General features: G+C 34.5%; 1 protein-coding gene across 8 annotated transcripts in view; it reads right to left on the bottom strand.

Annotated features, from left to right (window-relative positions):
- PDCD4 (programmed cell death 4) overlaps positions 1 to 13,556 on the bottom strand; it is a 24,575-nt gene extending 11,019 nt beyond the window's left edge. Inside the window, exons 1-6 of one of the 8 annotated variants that reach the window (XM_063103533.1) lie at positions 13,057 to 13,556; positions 11,168 to 11,311; positions 9,270 to 9,379; positions 4,397 to 4,699; positions 2,582 to 2,676; positions 750 to 863 (exon numbers count right to left, since the gene is read on the bottom strand). In XM_063103533.1, the coding sequence (XP_062959603.1) occupies positions 750 to 863; positions 2,582 to 2,676; positions 4,397 to 4,699; positions 9,270 to 9,312 (555 nt within the window). In that variant the 5' untranslated portion in view covers positions 9,313 to 9,379; positions 11,168 to 11,311; positions 13,057 to 13,556. Of the gene's footprint in view, positions 1 to 749; positions 864 to 2,581; positions 2,677 to 4,396; positions 4,700 to 9,269; positions 9,380 to 10,285; positions 10,357 to 10,630; positions 10,763 to 11,167; positions 11,361 to 13,056 lie in introns of those variants that run through there. The other 7 variants (XM_063103527.1, XM_063103526.1, XM_063103529.1 and 4 more) reach the window with 7 other exon arrangements.

The following is a 13,556-nucleotide window of genomic DNA, read 5'->3' as shown; positions in this document are numbered from 1 at the left end:
TCGAAAGGGCAGGAATCACTTATGACAAATTCCTCCATATGGTATGCTCTGAACAAATATTTGTTTTATATTCAAATCCTACAAATCCAAAGATATCAACCCTCACAGTATCAGAAAAACCAAGAAAGTCCAGCCGGAATTTTAAGAATCTAAATTATAAAAGACTTCTAGAGTTACAATTGTATTACTTTAACCCAGTAATCCTAATTAGACCAGTAATTTATTTTACCCTTCTAGATTTACTTTATGAAAAATTCATAATTAACACAGTAAATATTCCCAAGCAAATTATGCTTAAAAACACTGAAATTTATTCTCTTCGTTTTTTTGGACAGAGTACAAAGATAAATTTTATACTAATCCTGAACAGTGAAATAAAGTCAAAAATATGAAACTAAGGCATCCTTAATGAAGGTCACTGAAGAGGTTTTAGGGGTCCATAATGCCCCAATACTGTTAAAATTATATTTTATAAATTATAAGGTATTAATTCATATGTATTATAAATTATAAAAATATTGTATTGTTCCATTTTTCAGGGAAGGAAATGGCACACAGCTCTCATCAGATCCCAAAATAGAAGAACAACTGGTTTAACAAACAAGATTTTATTCCATTTCTTAGTTAGAAATTCATTTATGCAAAAGAAAGTGCTTAAATTTTTTCAGTAATCCAAGATCATTCTAGATATGTTTTGCTTATAATAGTGTTTTATATTAAATAAATTATACTTGTAACTTTAAACCTACTGCAACTTCATTAGTATCTCCATGCTCAAAATATTCCTGTATGATTGGTGTTAAAGTCTTCTCAAATGCCCTTTCATCCAAAGGCAAAACTACAGTTTCATAAACACAATTCTCCTGTGAGGAAAAGAGGACGAGTTATAAATTAAAGAACAAAATATACAGATAAACTGAAATTGTTGTATAATTTTATACTCCAACTAGTTAGTAATCCCCATTTAGGGGAAGATAAAAATATGCTGCATGCCTTAATCACTTATGTGATATAAAAACAGAATGTATATGTTACTGTTCTTTTATAAAATCTAAATACAGTAAGTCAATATACAGATTAGAACCACTAACCACAGCAAATATTTGACTTGCTCTCAACCCCCATTATCTTCTGTTAATTTTTTATATCTCTCTCAAAACCAATCTTTTAATGATCAAAAAGCTTTGAGATGGCTTCCTATCATATACATATGGTATTTTCATTAAAATTTCACTTAAAAAAAATGATGCAGGAACCAAAGCCTTCATGATTAGTATTATCATAATAAAATAACAAAGATCAATGTTGCAGTGACTGAAAAATCTCTAAGGAAAAGCAGTTTTGAACTAAAATTTCATAACGAAGTTAGATTAATGTCCATCACCAAACCATCCCTATCTCCTCTGCAAAAAATTCTGAAATGTTTATTTACAACTTGTGACCAGCTTCAGTCTCACAATATACACTTGAAAGACTAATAAATATTTAGCAAAGATTCTACAGTATGTGAATCCCACTGGTTTGGTTTTTTGTTTTGTTTTTAGCAGCCGGCCGGAATGGGGATCTGCACTTTTGACCTTGGTGTTAAAAGACCTTACTCTAACCAAATGAGCTAACTAGCCACAGCCCCACTCTGTCCCCGACTGGTTTTAAATATATGTATATTTTTCATAGTCCCTTAGAAATATTTCCAAATCCAACTATTAGAATAGATAAGTACATTTATACAAACCATACACAATAAAAACCTAACATATATCCTGATATTTTCTTGTCTAAAATTCTCATCACCATGTCTTATCTTATGCAAAGAGAGTATTTTAAAAATACATGTCATAATATCTGGGGCTTGCTTCAAAATAATCTGGAAGATGGTAAGGGGAGGGGGTGACAGAAGAGGTAAATGGAGGTATAGGATGAAACAAGATCACCTATGAATTAACAGTGATTGAAGGTGGTAAAGCTGGGAAATGAGTATAAGCAGGTTCATTATACTAGTCTCTCTACTTTTTAAAATATTCCATTAAAAAGATAAATATATAAAAAATTCACTACAAAATGTTAAAAATTCACATTCTCAGCATTATCCCTAGAAAAAAGATGCACGTGCCCCCAAAACAAAATTTATCACAGCATCCTTAAAGTAATATTTGAAAAGAACCTATACTTGTCTATGATTTTCAAAAGAAGTTATATCTCAAAGAAGATATATGTCTCAATTATCATTACTATAGAAAGATAACATATTAATAGAATTTCTTGAAAAATAGTCAACTTTTAATTGTAGGTGAATTTGTAAAGACCTACTGTGACTCACTTCAGAAACCAAGTGAAAATTATGCATACATTACTATCAGTTAACTTGGTTTCCTTAATTCAAAATTAACCTAACAATCTGAAAGTACTGAGTATATATGATTTAGATATACATTATATACTAGTATATATGTATGTGTGATTTGATAACGAGTGTATAAATGTATATACCTATTATTTGACAAATGTATGAGCATACTACAAACATGAAGTAAAAAAGTTTATAAACATTTTAAATATTAAAAAAAAAGTAGAACATTGATACCTGGTCATCATCATAGTTAGGATCTTTCACATCCACCTCCTCCACCTCATATACCTGTCCAGGTGTACCCCAGACACCTTTACCTCCTGCACCACCTGAAAAAGTTTAGATTTGAAAACGGAAGGATCACAAAGTTCACAGCTCATAAATTTTAATTTTCATTGAAACCTGAAATAATTCTAAATGTTCAAATGTTATGTAACAGCTAAAAAGCTGTATTTTAATTTCTATGCTAGTTTTTTTTTTTACAGTTGAGGATTAAACTTTAAACTCCTTTTTATTCAGACCACTTTTTCAGTAATACTTAGACTATATATATTTTATAATCTATTTCCAAAAACACCAAGTTGAAATAGCTTAAAAAATTAAAAATGAAAAAGGTAGATGCTTTAAAAATAAAAGCAAAAATGAGAAAAAGTGATTGAAAAAATAGCTGTATTGAAGGGCTAAGGGAGGTGGTATTGCAGTTGAGCTCTAAATTTTATTGACATTTCTTGAGACCAAAACAAAAAAGACACATTAGGCCAGTAAAACATGGCATAGAAAACTCAACAAGGGAATAATTATTTAACAACAACAAAAAAAAAACAGTGACCATCAGATGTTTTAAAGTCAAATACTACTTAGATATAAAAGTACACATTAAACTATACTTTGCAACTGGCAATATGTTACAAATAATTAATTGCTTTTTAAGAATTAAGAGCACTAACAATTCTACTACTATATACAAACCAGCCACCCAAGTTTAACAATTCTAACGTTCAAAGTTGCTTTTCTACATAAACCGAAATGTATTTATAAGGCCTAATATATTACTTTTTAAAGAACCCTTACAATGTCACCAACATTTCTTTTTTTGGAGGTTTTTATTTTATACTTAGAGTACAATCTTTGCCATCAAAGCAAAACAGAACTTGATATATAAGTTTCATTTTGATCCAAACAATGATTGTAAAGCCATTCAACAAAAATAACAATTTTTGACATCACAAAAACATGTGGCAAGAACCCTAGGCTATAAACTGAAGCTCCCACCATGTGGAAGCTGGTGAAACCTCCAAATTGTATCATCAAAATCCTACTACAGACTGGCTGACAGACCTCTCATTCAACAAATATTTAGGTGTCTTCCATGTGCTAGTCATTATTTTTTTTATTTATTTATTTTTTAAAGATGACCAGTAAGGGGATCTCAACCCTCGGCTTGGTGTTGTCAGCACCACGCTCAGCCAGTGATCCAACCAGCCATCCCTATGTAGGATTCGAACCTGTGTCCCTGGTGTTATCAGCACCGCACTCTCCCAGGTGAGCCACAGGCCAGCCCCATGTGCTAGTCATTATAAGCACTACAGTTACAGTAGTGAAACAGACCAATCCACTCCAGTATCCAAAATAAAGAGAACTTGGAACCAGACTATGAAAACGTTAAAATTCTGATCCAGACATTACCAATCAAATTTATATTTATTATTCTTAAGAATGGACATAATAGTCATTAGATAATAGGTATCATGAATTTTGAACTCTACTTTCAAAGTTAGCAAGTGAGTACATGCATAATTCATAACTGAAAAACATCAGTGTATATTTTCCTGGAAATAAGAGAGAAAATTCTGCTCAATAAAACTAAATCTACTCAAACAAGAAAAAAGAATTGACCAAAGTGCGAAGGTCCTCAAATTATATTATGTTAAAATATATACAAACCGTACAACCTTATATTATCATTGTTTAAATTTCTCTCATTCCCAGAACAAGGAAATCTTAGTTCAAGAAACAGAACATTTTTTTCACATTTGTTTCTATACCAACCTTTCTTTGGTAGTCCCCTTCCTTTCCCAGATCTGGATCGCCTATCTAGCAACCTTCCCTTTGGACTGGTTGGCACAGTTACTCCACTTCTAAGGGCTTCACTTCCATTATCACTGACTGAATCGCCTCTGCCAGAATCCCGAGATGAGTTTTTCCGCAGTCGCCTTTTTGCCTTGGCATTAATTCTAGCTTCATTAATGGAGGATGCTGAAATCCAATTTCCATTTATTTCATTCTTTATTTCCTCAGTCCCAGCATTTTCCTCATCACCAGAAAAGAGAGAGTCACTTAAATTATCAGGATCTTAAAGATAAAAATGAAGAAAGGAAAGTCTAAGTATTTTAAGTATCTACTGTTAAACCAGGTATAGTCATAAGTTAGATTAGGCTGAGTCACATGATATTACCATTTTTCTAGGTCACTAACAGTCACATATTAGCAATTTCATATGGTTCGATCTAATAAATGACATATAGGATTACCTTTCACATTATCAAGGAAAGTAAACTAAGGCATTGAATTTTAATGAGCAAGTTTTACCGAAAGAAGCATGTTATCTCACATCTTTAGATCATAAAATCTATGTTAATATCAACAACAAATATTAAAACCTTTAGATGTGAGGTAAGAGAGTTAAGCAACTGGAGACACTAAGACAAAGGATCTTGAGAGAAGAGAGATAAAATAATATTTACAGAATGCCTACAATTATTTATCAGGCACTGTGCTGAACACTTTGTCATTTGCCCACAAGTTTGGCAATTATTTACCATTTATATAGATAAGGAAACTAAGGCTGAGTGTGTCTAAATGACTTACCAAATATCCCATAGTGAATTATATATACTGAGGAAATATTAACAATCCAAAAGAGCCTGAAAGGTTCAATCACAAATTGGTGATTACTGAGCTGAATGGAAGTCATCACCTCAAAGTCCTAATTCATCTCCCCAAACTTGACTCATATTACTTACCATCCTCTGAAAATCTTCCAGCATAAATAAGATTGGTACCTTATAACCCTGAAAGAAAGCACCATATTTGGAGTTCCCAATGATCCTCCTGTTTCAAATGTCATCCTTGCTGCTCTTTTCAGTTATCAAAATCCTTTAGGATATAGATCAAGTCTTACTTCCTCCATGAAAACTTTCCTAACAGCTCTAGCCACAGTAACACTAACGTTCACATAACATTCATTTCACACACCATGGAAATCACTTTATTTCTTTTTATATAGCAGTCTTGCTTTTCCAACGAAGTCATAAGCCTCAAAGAGGAACCATGACTAGACTGTCTTTCTTTGTATCCCCAGCACCAGAGTATCCTTCAGACTCTCAATTCAAATGTCCCTAGAGATCTCATGGAGACATTTGGCTTTGCTTTGAAAACTTTATAAGTCAGAAAGGCTACTAAATTAGTTAACACTGGGCCAGAGTTTTGTTCATTATGGTTAACTCAAGTCAGGGCTGAATCACTCAAGTGGCTTTAAATCTGCCTAAATTTATGTGTAGGCTGTAACGTGTTTTAAGATAGGTTGAAACTAAAAATTTTAATCAACCTATAAAAAGCACAGATGTGTTAAAACCTTTACAGTTCTTGACAGTAAGTATAAAAGTTAGGAACAAACACTGTGGTAATCAAAAAAAAAAACGTTAAACAGAATCAAATTACTTCATTAGTCTCATAAGAATTCTTTCTCCCTGGCTTCAGTCTTCAAAACATTCTCCAAACTGAATGGAGGCTGACTTTCTAAAACATGCCCCAACTGAAAACCCTTTGAAAGGTATTCCCATTGCATCAAAAAAGTGTAAACTATTCACCCTGAAGCTTAAAGTCCTTTATGACCTTGCCCCTGCTTACTTCACCAAAATCACTGCTGACCACTCCCACACTCAAACAGTCAGGGCTTCGATTTGACATGATAGGTAGGAGGTGGTGGTATTAGTATGACAGAGGAATACAGAATATATTAAAAACGAGAAAGTATAAAGTGCGAGATCAGTGTCAAAAAATGTTACAGTAACTCAGTCACAAGCTAACTGGCAAAGGTAGTAAATGTGGAGTAAATAATGTGGAAGAGTGAAAACGATGCCTTAAGTTTTTGGATTGATGGTAAGCTGGTGTTTGGAAAATGTGTTTGAGACATCATCGTAACTAAACTAGTAGTAGTAGTAGTAACTGTAGTCTTAGTAGTAGTAATACTACTACTACTACTACTTGGTCATTACTATTACTGTTAGCTACTAGATACAAGGTTCAACACAGCCTGGTACATACTAGATATCCGGTTCTATGCCTGGCACTTTACATACATGTTCTATAAGCCTCACAAAGCTCTATAAAGAAGTTGTTCATCCTCATTTTACAGAAGAAAGGTGTTTCATGAAGAAGTTACCTATCTAGAAAACCCACATTTTGAATCTCATAAGTCTATAATACAAAGCTAGAATACAGCAAAGACAAAGAGGATGAACAAGGGAGTAAATGCAAAGAGAAGTAAGGAGAAGATTAAGGGGAAGGAAACAAAGACCAGAGATCAGACAAATTAGATAGTTTTCATGTAAGACTGGGTGGTTGCAAAAAACATTAAACAGCTACCTGTAACATAGTGCTTTCATGGTTCCACCATTAAGGTAAACCACGAAAGTGTTTCAGAAGGTAAAGGACTTAGAAGTATAATAAAACGTTTTAAACTGTCCCTTGGAGTATTCAATTTAAACATATCTATTTCCCATACTTGAGTTTCTTTTCTTCAATTATTTTAATATCCTTTCAAATATGTTTGTGTGTTTACAGCAGTAAACATTTTCTCTAGGTGTATTTTATATATTTGACCATATCATTTTTAACCCATTTTTGTATCAATTGCTTTTTTATATTTTGCTATTCATACTCACCTAAGTTTGGGGGTTCCATAACAACTACTGATCTGACTTTAAGAAAACCAAAATTAAAAGGATAAAAAAACAGTACAGAATGCAGTGACTTCAAAATTATTTTCCTCTGTGGAATAATTCCCTCTTTATGAATCCTCTGACATCTCAATAGTAACATTCCAACTTATATGACCACAGTACCAGACAATCACATTTTCAATTACTGGTGTCCAATGAGTGGCACAATTAGAATAGCAATATCAGCACATTTTTATGTATTACATACCTAAGACATGCTATAGGCTTGACACACATACATAATATCTCACTAAATCCTAACAATAAATCTATACAGAGTGTATTTATACCCCAATTTTATACATGAGAAAACTGAATGTCAGAGTAAATAACCTACTTCCTCAAAAAAACAGAGCTGGTAAAGGCAGAAATTGGAATTACTACACTAGCCTGTCTGACTTGGACTATTTGCTATAGGAAGAATTTCTTGCAAAGAGGATCTTGTCTTAGACCTATTCAAATATTGAAGAACAAGTCTTTTATTTTAAGGCAGTATTGGGCAGACACCCCAAAAACAGGGTTAGGACTAGGTCTTACTATACTCAGAGAACAAAAAAATATAAATCTTAGAGCTGTGCTAAGAGAATTAAAATGCAGGCTACATATGTAGTTTTAAATTTTCTAGTAGCCACATTAAAGTAAAAAGAAACAGGTGAAATTAATTTTAATATATTTTATTTAATCTAATAGAACCATCTGAACCATTTGAATATCATTTGAACATTGCAATCAATGTAAAAAATAGAGATATTTCACCTTCATCTCAATTCAGACTAGTCACATTTCACGTGCTCAGTATCCACATGTGACTAGTGGTTATTATACTGGACAGTGCAGAAAAGAAGCAATTGCCTATATGTGAAACACATTCTTCAACTGTATTATTACCATCCCGCCTCAATTAAGTAGCAACATATTACCCATTTATAACCCTAAAAAACAAGTACTCATATAGCTATTATATATAGCAGCACAGAACTAATCATTAATTATTGTAGTAATTTTTCCAACTATAGTTTGCTAGCATAATTTAAATCAGGTTTGTAAATAGAAAACGGCAACATTTCAACTTCAAAGTGTTTGTTCAGATCAAAGAAAACTATGTTATAGGCAATAGGAAATTAAAGTCATTGAAGAAATGACACTATAGTATTTAATTGTGAAATACATTTCAAATTACAGAAAAGAGAGAGCTTTCAACATTAATAAAATTATAAAGCAAAGAACTATCTAAAATATACCAATATAGGGCTGGCTGGTTAGCTCAGTTGGTTAGAGCATAGCACTGATAATACCAAGATCCAGGGTTCCATCCCTGTACCAGCCAGCCACCGAAAAAGAAAAATAAAATAAACCAATATGAAAAGTTCTCACTATTCAGATATTGCACAATCCTAATTAACTCTGGCAAGATTATTCTGAAAGCTATAAACACATTTTAAGTTGTGTTAAGTTACTCAACATCTGGTCATCTGTTCCACAAAACCATGTTCATTTTTAGGAAAATAATGTGCTAATGAAGCACCATGGAAAATTAGGGAAAGTACCATAGATAATTTATAATATATAAATTATTGGTTAGGAAAGAGATCAATAATAGTTTATACTGTAGAAATCACTAAATAGCCCATGTGAAAATATCAGTAAGTAGGTTCACTTTTGTTCTCTATTCTGTACTATATACTTTATTATAAATAATGAAAATAAGAATATATGAAACGTGAAATGATAATCAGAAAAATAAGGATATGTGATGAATTTTCATGAAATAAAAATCAAAAACTTGGTTTTAAAAATAATATGGCCTGTTTTCTTACAGCGTGAATAAGATGGTATTTAAAGTAAAGAATTTTACTATCATGTTTTCATAAAATATGGAATGGCCTGAAGCTTGCTCACAAGACAAAGCTATTACTTACCTGTGGGGTTTACATTCAGTATCTGCTCATTTTCTACATCCATTGTTCGTTAATTTCACTTGCACTGATTAAACAAATTACCAAACAGAAGTCTTCCTTTAGAATCTATCCTTTAAAACAGAAAAAAAAGAAGCTTCAACATCTTCTAAACTGATGTAAGCAAGCTAAATTCTAAATTCAATTTACTTAAACACATTGTAAAAAAAAAAAAAGATAAACCAAACAACCCATGTAATTCCATTTTTTTAAAGAAAGAGTTCACTATACTTTCAAAGACAGCTTACCCTAATTAACATTTTGTTCCAATCTTCTTGACAAGTTTATCTCAGTTGGAAAAAAACACAGATTTCAGCATGTGCAAAGCAACCCTTTAACTTGGAATTAAAAGATATTTGCTATATATGTTTACTTCAAGTTAAAGAAATACACATTCTCAATATTTTAGAAATACCAAGCCTCAAAATTAATTTGATATACATATATAGGAACATAAATATTGGAGAGTTCTCTACCAATTAATTGTGAGAACTACCCCATCATACAAACAACACAGTTTTGACTAATCAAGCATATCACATGAATGTGTTATCTTTCATACTACATATCTGAAGGTAGATATATCTGCCTTTCATTGCCCAGGTCTCTATAATTAGTTATAAGACTTTGAGAGAAATTTTTAAAATCAGCTTTTTCTGTAATAAGCATATTATTTTTATAGTCTGAAAATTCATTCTTTAAAAAAAAAAACTTACCTATTTTAAAAAGGAATAAGTACAATGATATAAGCACCTCAGTATTTTAGACCTCAGTTTCAAAATGGCTGGAAGGTTTTGATGAAATCAGTTACCTTTTATTTAGATGATTAACTCAGTAATGCAGATCCAATGTTATTTGAAAGAAAGACTATCAAAATAGTTCGCATGGAAATATATTTTAAGATATATTATCAGAAGGCATAACCAAATAAGATTTCAGAGTCTCCCTAGGAATATTTTTTAAATAGTGTTTTAAAGTACCTAAATGTATATCTGTTTTAGTCATGTAGGTTGGATATAAGTCCTTCCAGTCATTCACAATCTTTTCACGAGCAGTGTGCTCTTCTTTTGAGAAATAAAATGTACAAATTAGTGAAAATGCCTAATAAACTAATTAAAGAAAAGTGTATGTTTTTCATATAACAATCTACTGTTAGATGTCATTACAGGATAACAACGATATAAGATAACTCCTGGGACTCAAGTTTAGCTTAGGTGAAACTGACTTTAAATTCCTCCATATACAATTATTTCTTGACATCTTATAAGTTTATAGCCATTTTCTGCAAAAAAGGGTATTATTTTGTGAAACAAAACCAAACATACCTTATGCTAAAATTATAAGCTTCTTAATATGGTATAATCCTCAGACTACTAAGATGCTATCATTTTGCTTCAGAAGTTAAGAAAATGGTGAGATCACTCTATAATTCTATTCAGAATAAATCGATACATGTGATTCTATATAATCACTTTTCAGTATCGTAATTCCCATCAGCTCTGGATTTAGGAGAAACAAGAACTTTAAAAATATGTATATAGAGATTCACATAGATACACAAACAAAAATAGTTTGCAAACCTAAACATTCAGTGTCCTCCATGACTGAAAATGCCACATTGTTTCATTTCAATGCATGAATTACGTATATTACCGGAAAGGGATAATGTCACATGATGTGTGTTTGAGTTTTTTAAACTAGAGTTACATTAAAAAGTCTTTTTCATTCTCGATGCAAGTAGAATCTTTGAAAGAATATTTTCTGCAGAACCTAGCTAATAAAGGAAATAAAATGATTACAATTGATGTCTATAAACCCCTTTATAATTAAAAAAAAAAATGTACATGCATTATTTCATGTACCTCTCAGGACAGTCTTGAGGTAGGAATTCCACTTTGTACACAACTAAACAGATGCAGAGAAGTTAGGTGATCTGGCCAAGAGGAGACAGCTGCTCAGTGCAAGAACCAGGACTAGAAAGAACCCAGATCTTCTAAAAACCAGTGCTGTGTATACAAGTTCAATTCAAGATTTTAATATCCCACAGGAAGATTCCTTTTTAGGGTTAATAGAGAGAAGCTTATTAAAATACAGACTTCTATTATTATATTAAATTTTTTAATACTGCTTTCTAAACACTAAAAATAATTATTTCAAACTATTATATGGGAGATAATCAGTTGGGCAAAGAAAATTATCAGATAATGACTGTCAACCATGTATAACTTACTATATTTGTTTTTGTTAAGTAATTGTAACAAAAAATAGTCCTGTGTCTGTAGGCAATCAAGAAATCAGTCACCACTGACAGCATTAAAATGTTTTAAGAGTTCGGAGGATAAAGATATGTTCCATGTTTTTCCTCCTTTCAAAGGTTATTCTCCAATTTATTTAACAATCCTTAAGACTCTTAACCCAAACAAGGAAATGTAAAGCAAAAGTCTAAACCCTATTTCCTTCATTCTAACCTATAAAAATTAATTTTCAATGAGAAAACAAAACTATACGCACGAGTTAGAAAAAACTAAGGCTGAAATTAAACACAGTTCTTTTCTCCAATGTGTTACACAAAAACATACAATCAGAAGTATTCAATCACCAAGACGTTCCCTAAAAGATAGAGCCCCCCGCCCAAAAAATCTATTTCCTGAAATACACCTCATAAATTACTATGACATTTTTGGGAGCCAAGTTTAAACCATATTGTTAACTAGCAGTTTTCCTGTCTTTGTGACCTGTATTCATTCCTGGGCTACAATCACAGCTAACTAGCAACTTAAAATCATCTAAAAGCATCCTACCACAATAATGCAAAAGTGAGCACTACAAAAAATATCCAAGTGATATTTATTTTTGCAGTTCTAACAATTATTTTTCCTTTCACATTAATACTACAGAAAAAAATCAATCAAATAACTCAAAGATGCCTGCTGAGATATTAAGGAACTCAATAAACCTATAATAAAGGAACATTAAAGGCATAATTACCAACAATTAAATTTAGAACGCATCTGCAGTTCTGAGTTTTTTAAAAGGGTGCCTTTTTAAAAAAAAAAGCATATGGTGGTTTCCCAGAAAGTCTTACATTGGAAAGAAATTCAAATTTCAGAATGCCAAAATTCTGAAAATTTGAAAATTAACATTAAAACATACAAGTTAAAAACGGGAGGTAACATCCCCTCCCCGTCCCCCAAGCTTCATTTTAATCGTTTTATACACAGTTGCTGATAACATAGCCTGTTCTCACAAGGGCATGGGGGAGATGGGCGGTATTAACGTCTGCAGACAGTTTTGAAGCTCCTGCAAAAATTGTGTACGTTACAGCACCAAACTGACAAATGCAGCAGACACAGCCTACGTTTCACAGAAAGGAGGCTCCTTCTCGTCTCTGTTTTCTCTGGGAAATCATATTTCACTTAAACTAAAAAAGAGACCCTTTGCCGGAGGAGGGGCGCTGCCAAGTGAGCGCAGGGCCGGGGCGGCGGGCACGTGTCCTCCTCCCAGCGCCCAAAGCGAGCGCGCGGCCCCTCACCGCAGCGGCCAGGCCTGCTTTCCGCAGCCGGCGCAGGCCGGGACCCCCGGGAGGTGCTGGGGCGCGGCGGAGGGCCTAGGTCCGGAAACGCCGGGCCGGGGGTGGCATCTTCCGAAGACTCCCAGAGAGACTAAGGAGACGGTGAGCTCAAACCTTCCTCACAGGATTTCAGTCCGGCCGGAAACACACCTCCCACCCCGCCCCCGACCCCCATTTCACCTCAGCCTTGATGGGGGAGGGACCGATCAGGCGCCCCCGCCAGCTCGCGCCCCGCGCGCTCCGCTGAGTGGGAGGGGGTCTCGGAGGGGCCGGGCCCGCGCCGCCGCGCTCCGGGCTGGGCCCAGGAGGAGGGAACCCGGACCGGGTCTGCGCAGGCCGGGGCGTTGAGGCGGGCGCGGCTGGGCCTGCAGGGCTTCGAGGAGGCGGCCGGACCCCCGCCCGGCCGCCTCGGACCTGACCGGGCCGCGACCTCCACGCCCCCTCCCCCTCCCAACGTGCGGCTGCCTCCGAGGAGAGACCGGGCCCGGGGGAGAGGGCTCTGTCTTCCCGAGCGTGCGAGCCGCGCCCACCGATACCGACCCCCCGGGCCACCGCCGCTGCTCGCCCAGGCCGCTGATCCGCTGGCCCCGACCCCGCTCCTCAGCCTCTGCCGCCGTCTCGGAGCGTCTCTGGCCCCTCTCGCTCTGTTTGTTTTTGTTTTCTTCTACCCAGTAACACGG

The sequence above is a fragment of the Cynocephalus volans genome, chromosome 7, assembly GCF_027409185.1.
Source record: "Cynocephalus volans isolate mCynVol1 chromosome 7, mCynVol1.pri, whole genome shotgun sequence".
Taxonomy (NCBI): Eukaryota; Metazoa; Chordata; class Mammalia; order Dermoptera; family Cynocephalidae; genus Cynocephalus; species Cynocephalus volans.
Note: the sequence above shows the minus strand (reverse complement) of the source record. Positions and strands in the feature narration are given on the sequence as shown.